This window comes from Salvelinus alpinus, unplaced genomic scaffold, assembly GCF_045679555.1.
Source record: "Salvelinus alpinus unplaced genomic scaffold, SLU_Salpinus.1 scaffold_41, whole genome shotgun sequence".
Taxonomy (NCBI): Eukaryota; Metazoa; Chordata; class Actinopteri; order Salmoniformes; family Salmonidae; genus Salvelinus; species Salvelinus alpinus.
The window spans coordinates 1,163,182-1,175,959 of NW_027255982.1; the positions used below are offsets into that span (position 1 = coordinate 1,163,182).

A 12,778-nucleotide genomic window follows, 5' to 3' on the forward strand; every position below is an offset into this window, starting at 1 on the left:
TTTCGCTCTCTCTCTCCCCCTCCATCCCTCTTTCTCTCTCTCTCTGAATTGAGTTATCTTTGGCGTGGAGAGTAAGTTATTATAGCGGGTTGAGGGTGACAGAGATGAAGATAACTGGAGGGGGAAATCCAATTACCTTTTAGTGTTCTCTATCTAATGGGATCCTTAACGTGGAAGAGATCTGCAGATCGCATGGCCACGGTCCTCCTACTACGATGAGAGTTTGTTTTTTACAGCATCCTTTCATTAAGGATGAAATGTGGTGGGTTGCGAGGCCACGAGAGCAGAGGAGGTCAGAGATACGGAAGACCCAGATCATTTATTTTATCTCCCTCTTTCTGTTGCACTCTGTCTTTTTTATACCCCACGGTTGATTCTTTAAGAGTGAGGAAGACCCAGGTCTTTTCTTTTATCCGCCTCTCCTTCTTTCTCTCTCTCCAACTTTCTTTTTATATACCCAGTCGTTGATTCATCCCCCAGCCGCTGTAATATACGACTAATTGAATTGACTCTCTCTCTAGATGCTATAAAAGCCGGGCGATCCAGCTAGCGATATCTCCGTAATTAGCGACTTAGCGTCATTCTCCCCCTCTGTCTGGCTTGTAAGGCGATCCCTCTCTTCTCCTCTCGCCTCAGAGTTAATGACATTAACATTGAGCTGATGCTCATTATATTCCATCATGACAGCGTCGTTAGCACAACGCCCCCACACAGTGTACTGAGCTTACTCTTCCTCACAGATCACAGCCATGGACAGGACACACACAAAGAATTGACTGCACACTTAACGTTTGAAACGCCATGGAACGGAGGGCGACACAATTTACATTTTGAAGTGAAAGAAAATGAACACATGACAGTTAAACATTTTGGCTATTTATAACACAATAAACAAAGCCAACAGTCTGTGCTTCGGTGCTATAATGTAACCTGCTGTAAAGGAAAACAGCTCCGTTCTGGTCAAGAACAAACACTGCCGTTTATAGAGTGCTTGGACCAAATGTGGTTATCTTCATAGGTCTATAAACCATCTGTTTCAGTGTGAGAGAATTCCACAACAAACTGTTTCAATGTCAGAGGATAGGTTGTGACCCCAATCTCCCATACCGTCTAGAAGAGCCCCCTGCAGGTCACCACTCTGGCTGTAGCCCGACAGGCGTCAGGTGCCACCATCTGACACATTGTTTACAACGTATCAACACACAACACTCATCGCTCTGACCGACAGTCGTCACCTGTCATAAGGCGGTCACAGCGGTGACTTCTAGACGACAGCTGTAGAGCTGGGAGTACAGCCATCTCACTATGGTGCTGGTGAGACCCTCTGGGTAATGACGGGGAGGCTTGTTAGCTGTTGCTGGAGTCATTTATTAGTGGGATTCGTTTGGGATTCAGTAGTTTGATTCGTATATTATGACAGGATAAAGCAAGTAGATTCAACTTACCCAGCAGTATTCTAAAGCTCTGTCTACCTGTATTGATTTTAGGAAAGGCATTGATGTTTATGGTTAGGTACACATTGGTGCAACGACAGTGCTTAAATCACCCGTTTGGCGAAGTAGGCTGTGATTCAATGACAAATTAACAGGCACCGCATCGCTTATATACAACGCAGGACAAGCTAGATAAACTAGTAATATCATCAACCATGTGTAGTTAATTAACTAGTGATTATGTTAAGATTGATTTGTTTTTTATAAGATACATTTAATGCTAGCTAGCACCTTACCTTGGTTCCTTGCTGCACTCACATAACAGGTAGTCAGCCTGCCACGCAGTCTCCTCGTGGAGTGCAATGTAATCGGCCATAATCAGTGTCCAAAAAGGCCGATTACGATTGTTATGAAAACTTGAAATCGGCCCTAATTAATCACCCATTCCGATTAATCGGTCGACTTCTAATACTTACCCAGCAGTATTCTATATCTCTGTCTACCTCTACCCTCAGAGAGAGAGTACTTACCCAACAGTATTCTATATATCTGTCTACCTCTACCCTCAGAGAGAGAGTACTTACCCAGCAGTATTCTATATCTCTGTCTACCTCTACCCTCAGAGAGAGAGTACTTACCCAGCAGTATTCTATATCTCTGTCTACCTCTACCCTCAGAGAGAGAGTACTTACCCAGCAGTATTCTATATCTCTGTCTACCTCTACCCTCAGAGAGAGAGTACTTACCCAGCAGTATTCTATATCTCTGTCTACCTCTACCCTCAGAGAGAGAGAGAGAGAGAATACTTACCCAGCAGTATTCTATATCTCTGTCTACCTCTACCCTCAGAGAGAGAGAGAAAATACTTACCCAGCAGTATTCTATATCTCTGTCTACCTCTACCCTCAGAGAGAGAGAGAGAGAGAGTACTTACCCGGGAGAGAGGGAGAGGGGGAGAGAGACTAGTCTCCCAGTGTCTGGCTCTTCTCTGTGTGTAATTAAGTCCCTAGGTGATGCCTCTTGCACCGCTCCTCACATCATTATCTTTGCCCAGCTGACCCAGAGCTGTGAATAGCACATATATGAGCACCTCTTCCCGACTCCCTTGTCCCCTTTACTACATACTAACTGACACCTTAGTCTCTGGAGTAGGACTCTTGCCTTGCCTACTATCTTTGTTATCCCATAGAGGGACATCATTTTATTGATTTCATTTTACTGAGGAGTTCTTGGAAAGGATAATTATGTTGTATAGTATTGAATAAAGATGTGTATTCTGAAAAATAAATATGTGGAATAAGCAGATTCTCAAGTGCAATTGAATGTATTTTTAAGGCAGACACAAACCTGATGTGGAGTTAAATGTGTTAAATGTACAGCAGTAAAAGAAGAAAAGGTATGTCCTTGGTGCGCTCCTATTGTTATCTCTTCTGTTTGGAATCATCACTCTGCATCCAGACAACTAGCCGAGCGCCAGCCAGTGTTCCAGAAGAAGCGGATTATTTTTCATCTGCAGCGCCTCTGCCTTCATTTGACTATTTTTCACCCCGGAGAGCACAGTTAACAGGTGTGATTCGTCACGTGCTGGCGTGACCTTGGACTGCTTCTGGAGTCAGAGTGGATGGAACCTTCAGCCCAGCTTAGACTAATGGCAGCTACTGATTGGAGCGGGGCTTGACACAGCTGCTGGTTTGAGCAGGGAGGGAAGGGGGGGAGAGAGAGAATGGGAGAGGGAACGAGAAGAGCGAGAGAGTGAAAGAGAGGAGAGGATGCCGCTGGGAGGAGAGATGAAGAGCCCTGCCAACTAGGCATTGTGACCAGTCCATTAAAAAGCCACAGCAGTCACAGACAAGGGACAGGAGAGAGGGATGAGAGAGCGAGAGAGATACTTTGATAAGTGTTGCGCCTGCGTTAACCTTGATGGCCACTATCGGGACGATGCATGCCTCTGGGATCTGTTTGGCTGGATGAGATTATTTTTTCCTCAGCAGGAAAAATCAATACTCTGCGAGCCCGGCGTGACAGTGGGCATCATTTCAGAATTGAAGTGGCTGTCAGACGTCGACATTCGATGACTTTTGTTCGCCGTTGTACTTTTAAGCCTTCATTTTTCTCCTTCGTCTTCCTACGCCCCCCCCCCCGCCTCCCCGCCCCCCCCGAAATCTTTGTCTGAGTTAACCTGATGGTGTTTTATGTGGCCGTTTTATACTTGAGGGCAAGAGATCAAGTGAGAGGGGGTATCTTCTTCAGAAACCAATTGTTTCAGCATCTCTCTTTTTTGTTTGGTAACCCCTCCTCCCATCGTTCTGTAAGGAATTCCTTATTCCTAGGAATATTTGCATTCCCTCTCAGAACACGACAAGGACACGCACCCCGGGCGGACAGTTTCCCCACTTTAAATGAAACCCTCTGGGACGGCTTGTCGGCGGACGTGAGAAATTGGAAGAGGAGCGCGAGACAAGGAGGCGATAGCTGACCCCTCTGTGTCTCTAGCTGGCTTCTCTACTGCACCACACAATGTCAAGGCAGAGAGTACACATCAAGCATTGCTTTAATAAGATCCCCACGTGTGTGTGTGTGTGTGTGTGTGTGTGTGTGTGTGTGTGTGTGTGTGTGTGTGTGTCGTCGCCCGTTTCTCCAGCAGAATCTTGAGCGCTTTGTGATGTCATGAAACGAGCGCCTTGAAGGCTGAGACAGTGTGGCACAGAAACATTTCAAGGTCCTTGGCTCTGTCACTCACTGTAAGTGATAAACACAGGCTTTATATCTGGTAATGAGGCCTGTATCCCCACTCACACCCTCATTATACTGGTGAACCCCTCAGGCCCTGATGGGAGAGCGTGACAACAACTACAGCATTTAGAGGGGGGTTGGCAGCGTATTATTCTACACGCAGAAACCTATGCCATATGTTCTGGCCTTTTGAATTGCACTCATGCAGTTGAGTCGGTGGATTTGTATCTGTGAGATGTGCTGGAATGCCTGGCCCTCGTGTGTGTGTGTGTGTGTGTGTGTGTGTGTGTGTGTGTGTGTGATACTATTCATGTTGTCTTCTCATATCATTATCCTAGTGTAATTTAGCCAGTGGTTAGGCCTGTTTCCTTTCCTTTCTAAATCACACAGACGTTTCTCTGGTCATTGACTTGAGCTTGGCGTGAATTGTCCGAGACATATCTCCATGTAATTTACTCGATTAATGCCAACCCATTATCAGTCTGTCTTCTCCGGGCACCTTTTTCCACCAGAGTAGGCGCCAGCACCCGTCACCCTCCGACCCTGTCAGCCAGCTCATGTAATGGAAGGTGCTGCCCATGATTACACTGTCTCAAGTCATAAGGTCTCACGTCACGCCGTCCTCACAGACACACACACACACACACACACATACACACACAGCTTCCTCACCTGCTCGCTCGCTCTCCAAAAGCCTGTCTTGTGCCTTTTACCTCTGACTTCTGACTTCCTCATCTGACTTCCTCGTTTGAATCTGGCTACCAGGTAGACTAGACATTGATCCTGATGTCTGAATCTGGCTACCAGGTAGGCTAGACATTGATCCTGATGTTGGAATCTGGCTACCAGGTAGACTAGACATTGATCCTGATGTTTGAATCTGGCTACCAGGTAGACTAGACATTGATCCTGATGTTTGAATCTGGCTACCAGGTGGACTAGACATTGATCCTGTTTGAATCTGGCTACCAGGTAGACTAGACATTGATCCTGATGTTTGAATCTGGCTACCAGGTGGACTAGACATTGATCCTGATGTTTGAATCTGGCTACCAGGTGGACTAGACATTGATCCTGATGTTTGAATCTGGCTACCAGGTAGGCTAGACATTGATCCTGATGTTTGGATCTGGCTACCAGGTAGACTAGACATTGATCCTGATGTTTGAATTTGGCTACCAGGTGGACTAGACATTGATCCTGATGTTTGAATCTGGCTACCAGGTTGGCTAGACATTGATCCTGATGTTTGAATCTGGCTACCAGGTAGGCTAGACATTGATCCTGATGTTTGAATCTGGCTACCAGGTAGACTAGACATTGATCCTGATGTCTGAATCTGGCTACCAGGTGGACTAGACATTGATCCTGATGTCTGAATCTGGCTACCAGGTAGGCTAGACATTGATCCTGATGTTTGAATCTGGCTACCAGGTAGACTAGACATTGATCCTGATGTTTGAATCTGGCTACCAGGTGGACTAGACATTGATCCTGTTGTTTGAATCTGGCTACCAGGTAGACTAGACATTGATCCTGATGTTTGAATCTGGCTACCAGGTGGACTAGACATTGATCCTGATGTTTGAATCTGGCTACCAGGTAGACTAGACATTGATCCTGATGTTTGAATCTGGCTACCAGGTGGACTAGACATTGATCCTGATGTTTGAATCTGGCTACCAGGTGGACTAGACATTGATCCTGATGTTTGAATCTGGCTACCAGGTGGACTAGACATTGATCCTGATGTTTGAATCTGGCTACCAGGTGGACTAGACATTGATCCTGATGTTTGAATCTGGCTACCAGGTAGGCTAGACATTGATCCTGATGTTTGAATCTGGCTACCAGGTAGACTAGACATTGATCCTGATGTTTGAATCTGGCTACCAGGTAGACTAGACATTGATCCTGATGTTTGAATCTGGCTACCAGGTAGACTAGACATTGATCCTGATGTTTGAATCTGGCTACCAGGTAGACTAGACATTGATCCTGATGTTTGAATCTGGCTACCAGGTAGACTAGACATTGATCCTGATGATCCATTTATCTTTTTTCATCTCACTGTCAGCATCAGGATAGACCCTTCGTCTCCACCGAGGTAAAGGGGGCCCCCTCTGGTTGCTAATGGCACTAGGCCGTTCATGCTATTTTACTATTCCCCCCCGCTTCCTTTGAAATTAGCGGAGGGGTGAAGTTGAAAAGTGTTCCCTGACTCACTCAGTGCCCTTTGTTCTGTCAGCCTATTGGAAGAGTAGAGGATGGAGGTAGGTTATTATGTAGTCATCTAGAGCTAGCAGGCTGAGTATGTAAGAACCAACGAGACCCTAGTAGTCTAATATCCGCTATGTATGACAATTTCAGAGCAGTGGAACGACCCCCAGAATCTAGACTCTGACATGTCTTTTCCACATCGTTTTACCCCGAAATGGAGGCCTAGTGTTAATGGGCCTGTTATGTGTTCAGCTGTTTGCTTGTTGTTTCAGAGGGGAGTCGCTCAGTGAAACTACTTCCCCTCGCCGCCGGGCCCAGCCAGGCCCGTTAGAAAAGCACATGTCACTATGGGGGACTAGGTGTTTTGGTCCGATTTGAATGACCAGCGTGTTTACGATGATGTGTTTGAACTGCAGCACTGCTGATTAGTGACACAGAAGTCACACGTCAAGACAGGCTGGAAGGAACGTTTCTTGCTCTGTCCCGTCGTAAAGTATAGACGCGCTGTCGTCTGTTCCAGGGGGCGAACATACGTTTCAAACATTCAGCACCGTTCCCTCTCCCTATCCTCCCTTAACTACTCTTCTTCTATTCAGCGCACGCACGCACGCACGCACGCACGCACGCACGCACGCACGCACGCACGCACATGTTGGGCCATCATGTTTTAAGGTTAAGGACCACTCTAATGCCCCACAAAGAGACGTAGATTGATAATTAGGGCCCAATGGCCCCTCCAGAATAGCCTTCCAGAACGTGATCCAGACCTATAGATTTCCTGTCAGGTATGAAAAGTCACCGTTCCAATTGGCGAGGAGGACCAATCATTATCAAGCACTTTAGTGTGTTTACTGGTTGCTAAGGTTACTGGTGAGGCAGGTTGCATTTGTAGAGCTGGGGATGTATGTGTGTGTTCTCCACCAATGGGCTGCCTTTTAGATTCATTTCATTTGAGCATTGGGAATTGCATTAAATCATGTAGCATTGGGAATTGCATTAAGAGTTGCTGGTATTGATGCTGTAACCTTTCAGTATCCAATGGATGCACTGAAATCACAGTAATATGGCCATGATTTTTGCCTGAGGTACTGTACATGATAGTAGCGTGTATTCCTCATTTCTTTGTTGCTTGTATTTCTACTCTACATGGGTAACAGCTGTTAGAAATATGCAGCGTACTCAAATGTTTTCAGTCGGTTATATATTACTTTATTTTACAGTTTAACTCGGCTTTATATTTTGCTCAGTTTATCTTATCACTGAAATGGAACATTTTAAGTCCGGCTGTTTTTATTCCTCAGTATAGGTGTTACTGTATATACCATCTACGCTGAGTTCAAAGGCCATTTCTGATAACACATTCAGACAGAGAAAAATGAACCTCTGTTTTGTGATTCGGAGCCCTGGAGGCGTTAGTAACTATAATGGCCGCCGTTATTAATCAACGTGACATAAGGGCCAGAAAATGACCCCAGATTTTCATTTGGTTTTACTCAAGGTAGCAATTCTACACACACACAGCTGCTATAGCCTTATTATGTCCTTTTACATGGTGTGTAGTAGCCTATACCATTTTCACCAGAATACATGCTACTTCCATACATACAATATGAAGTTACATACGCCAGTTTTCTCTTCAGAATACATACTTCCTGGGTTTCTCTTTAAATGTACTATAAAGGCTTTTTTTTTTCTTTATTTTTTTTTTTACTTTTTTTTTATCACCTTTTCTCCCCAATTTTCGTGGTATCCAATCGCTAGTAATTACTATCTTGTCTCATCGCTACAACTCCCGTACGGGCTCGGGAGAGACGAAGGTCGAAAGCCATGCGTCCTCCGAAGCACAACCCAACCAAGCCGCACTGCTTCTTAACACAGCGCGCCTCCAACCCGGAAGCCAGCCCCGCACCAATGTGTCGGAGGAAACACCGTGCACCTGGCAACCTTGGCTAGCGCGCACTGCGCCCGGCCCGCCACAGGAGTCGCTGGAGCGCGATGAGACAAGGATATCCCTACCGGCCAAACCCTCCCTAACCCGGACGACGCTATGCCAATTGTGCGTCGCCCCACGGACCTCCCGGTCGCGGCCGGCTGCGACAGAGCCTGGGCGCGAACCCAGAGACTCTGGTGGCGCAGCTAGCACTGCGATGCAGTGCCCTAGACCACTGCGCCACCCGGGAGGCCCCTATAAAGGCTTTTTATTGAGCACTGCACATACAATTCATTTGTAATGATGCTTACGTTATTGTGTTTTTGACCAAAAAGTTAACCTGTTGTCACGTTTTGTCTTTGACCCCCAGTCCCACTGTGCCCAGTACTCGGCTGAGAAGCGTGATGAGGAGAAGATGTGCGACCACCTGATCCGAGCGGCCAAGTACCGCGACCACGTGACAGCCACCCAGCTCATCCAGAAGATAGTCAACATCCTGACGGACAAACACGGTGCCTGGGGAAGCTCTGCCTTCAGGTAAAAGTCTACGTAGTTCTACAATCTAGAGCAGGGGTTCTCCAACTCTGGTCCTGGAGCTCTATTGGGGGTGCAGGCTTTCGTTCCCGCCCAGCACTAACACACCTCATTCAACTAATCAAATGATCCGTTTTTGGTCTTTAGTCTAGTTACGCCTTCATCAGGTTCCCCTCAGCACCATCACATGTTCAGTCTAAAGTACTCTGTTCCAATCTCCATACTAACACAACCAATTCAAATGAAGCAATGTATTGGGGGAAATGGTCCGATTTTGCAGTGTTTTTCCCCGTGTCCAAACTTCCTGCCAAAAATGCACATAATAAGAACATTGAGCATTGGTAATGGTAAAACAATAGGATACACCTGACTTTTAAATGAGCCGTAGCTTTCCTTCGAGTACAACACATCCATTAAGACACCACTGTAATGACTGCATTCTCATCATCTCCCAGCCGCCCTCCTGGGAGTTAGTGATTGAGTTAGGTCCGCACCGGTGCAAACGCCGCGCTATGGGATGCATGATACATTGACTTTGGACAGAGATGAAAGAGATTTAAACAAACCCTCCAGCCATTAAAACTATAGAAAAGCTTAGAAAGCTCAATGTTGGTTTCAACAAAACAGGCCAGTTAGAAGTCAATGGGGGTATTGCCTAATGATGGCCTGTGCTGTTTGTGTGCTGGCAGGTTGGGTACAGTATATAATGGTTGGAGAGTCAGCCTGCTGTTGGTCGGTTGGTTCCCTCTTGTTAGTCTGAGTTGACTCTCCTGAGACTCGTCTGTGTGTGAGCTCAGTTTGCGGTTGCTCTTACACCAGGGGCTCAGGGGGTCTCTCTCTCTCTCTCTCTCTCTTTCCTTTCCCCACATTTTTGGGAGATTTTATTCTCTGGTCTCTTAGATTTTTGCCTCCCATGAGTATTTTTCTTTCTCTCCCTATCTTTCTCTCTCCTTCTCTTCTTTCTCTCCTTCTCTTTCTATCCTTCTCTTCTTTCTCTCCTCTTCTTTCTCTCCTTCTCTTCTTTCTCTCCTTCTCTATCCTCTCCTTCTCTATCCTTTCCTTCTTTCTCTCCTTTTCTTCTTTCTCTCCTTCTCTTCTTTCTCTCCTTCTCTATCCTCTCCTTCTCTATCCTCTCCTTCTTCTATCCTCTCCTTCTTCTTTCTCTCCTTCTCTTCTTTCTCTCTCTTTCTTCTTTCTCTCCTTCTCTTTCTCTCTCCTTCTTTCTCTCCTTCTCTTTCTCTCTCCTTCTCTATCCTCTCCTTCTTCTTTCTCTCCTTCTCTCTCTTTCTTCTTTCTCTCCTTCTTCTTTCTCTCCTTCTTTCTCTCCTTTTCTTCGTTCTCTCCTTTTCTTTCTCTCCTTTTCTTCTTTCTCTCCTTCTATCCTCTCATTCTTCTTTCTCTCCTTCTCTTCTTTCTCTCTCTTCTTTTTCTACTTCTCTTTCTCTCTCCTTCTTCTTTCTCCTTCTCTTTCTCTCTCCTTCTTCTTTCTCCTCTATCCTCTCCTCTTTCTCTTTCTCTCCTTCTTCTTTCTCTCCTTCTTCTTTCTCTCTCCTTCTTTCTCTCCTTCTCTTTCTCTCTCCTTCTTTCTCTCTTTCTTCTTTCTCTCCTTCTCTTTCTCTCCTTCTCTTCTTTCTCTCTCCTTCTTCTTTCTCTCCTTCTCTATCCTCTCCTTCTTTCTCTCCTTCTCTATCCTCTCCTTCTTCTTTCTCTATCCTCTCCTTCTTTCTCTCCTTCTCTTTCTCTCTCCTTCTTTCTCTCCTTCTCTATCCTCTCCTCTATGCTTTGATCTTAGCGAGCCCAGTGATGTTATGGAGAGGCAATATTATATTACTCTCTCTTTCTCTCTCCCCTTCTCTCTCTCTCTCAATTAAATTAAATTCAAAGGGACTTATTGGCATGGAAAACATATGTTTACATTGCCAATGCGAGTGAAATAAATAATAAACAAAAGTGAAATAAACAAAAACATTTTTTTACAGTAAACATTATACTCGCAAAAGTTCCAAAAGGGTAATCTCTCTCTCTCTCTCTCTCTCTCTCTCTCTTTCTGTATATTCACACAACAAGGCCAAGCTATTTGCTATGCACCTCCGCAGCCCAGAGAGACTCTCCCTTCCCCATTACCGTGCCTTTCTTTCATTGTGTTATTGTGCTGCTACAGTATTGATGGTTTTCCTAATGGCTGCCGATGGGCCAGGCTGGGAGCCGGGAGCCGCTGGCACCGGGCCTGGGAGCCGGGCCCAAGCTTTTAATAAATCACAATCAGACCTGTGCCATTGCATCAATATTTTGGGTCAATTACCGAGAAGGTCAGGTGGCGCAGCTCTGCGACGGGGACCCCATGCAGGCAGCAGTATGTGGGTGTGGGGGGAGGTGGTAGGGGGGGATGCTAGTGCCACAGAAAACACAGAGAAAGGGGCAATGGATACGATACAGACTGTTCACACAGTCACACGCACAAGGACACAACACAGAGAGACGGACAGGCACGCACGCACACAGACTAAAACATGTGGGTGCTGCAGCATTACAGAAAACAAGTGAGGGAGGGAGAGAAGACCCCCACACTCCTTTTCTATCAGCGGTGGTGAAAATGAAATCTGGGAGCAACAAAGGGTACACGCCGCCATGATTACGACCTTTGTCGAGAGGTGGAAAATTCACGAGCTGCAATAAAGACGTATTCCCCAAAGTTTCTATTCAATAAAGAGGCCGAAAATGAAAATATTATTTTTCTCACAGAAACAGGCTGATGGGAATTGTTGTTTCCCTCACGGCAGGCATCTAATATCATCTGACACGCCGTGACCCGCCTGAATGCAATTTGTGTGTTAATATCCAGCTTACACCAGCCCTGGCCCCTGGAGACGTGAGGTGTTAGGTGGTTTTCTCTCCTCTCTCCTCTCTCTCTCTTTCCTTTTCTATCTCTCCCTCTTCTCTTTCCTTCTCTCTCTCACTCCTTTATTCATCCACTCTCTCTCCATTGTACTGGAAGGTCTAGGAAGGTCTCCCTCCAACAAAGGGAAGTAACTCTTATTTTCTGTTCTGAGATCTGCCCTTGGCCGTCATTGGCACACACACACACACACACACGTCATTACGTGCACTGAGGGACAGGACAGACAGACGGGGAACGCTACCTGTTCATCCTTACATTACCGTCACATCCTCTGGAGACTCTGGTGTACAACACGCCAGCAGTCTGATCCAAGACCACAGACACAACATGAATAACCAGCTCTGAGGTGGCCACAGATGAAGCGACTGGCAGCACTCATTTTTTCCCCCCACTTTTTTCCCTGGAGCGAGTGAGCGGCCCGACAGAGCATCTAGGCAGCGTTGGTGTTTATTTGGGTCAGGAGACAAGTCATCTTTCATGTATATGACACCCGGCAAAGTGGCCGGACAGAGAGCGAGAGAGATGAGGACGGAGAGAGAGATGAGGGGTAGATGATGGAGAATGGTAGAGCGGTGTCTCGGAGGACACACTCCCCTTTCCTCAACGCCCTCCTTCATTACATCCTAATAAGCTGACTAATGTACCATGGAAATTCACTCTGGATGCTGGGGAGGAGGGGGGGGCTGGAGGGAAAGAGAATGCTGGAAGGAAAGAGAGTGCTGGAGGGAAAGAGAGTGCTGGAGGGAAAGAGAGTGCTGGAGGGAAAGAGAGTGCTGGAGGGAAAGAGAGTGCTGGAGGGAAAGAGTGCTGGAGGGAAAGAGAGTGCTGGAGGGAAAGTAGAGTGCTGGAGGGAGAGTAGAGTGCTGGAGGGAAAGTAGAGTGCTGGAGGGAAAGTAGAGTGCTGGAGGGAAAGTAGAGCGCTGGAGGGAAAGTAGAGCGCTGGAGGGAGAGTAGAGCGCGGGAGGGAGAGTAGAGCGCGGGAGGGAGAGTAGAGCGCGGGAGGGAGAGTAGAGCGCGGGAGGGAGAGTA

At 46.5% G+C, this 12,778-nt stretch overlaps 1 protein-coding gene across 6 annotated transcripts in view; it reads left to right on the top strand.

Annotated features, from left to right (window-relative positions):
- Nucleotides 1–12,778, top strand: part of LOC139567059 (lipopolysaccharide-responsive and beige-like anchor protein) — a 351,617-nt gene that overhangs the window by 157,509 nt on the left and 181,330 nt on the right. For all 6 annotated transcript variants that reach the window (XM_071388496.1, XM_071388499.1, XM_071388500.1 and 3 more), the window contains exon 37: nucleotides 8,687–8,853. In XM_071388496.1, coding sequence (XP_071244597.1) covers nucleotides 8,687–8,853 — 167 coding nt within the window. The remainder of the gene's footprint in view (nucleotides 1–8,686; nucleotides 8,854–12,778) is intronic.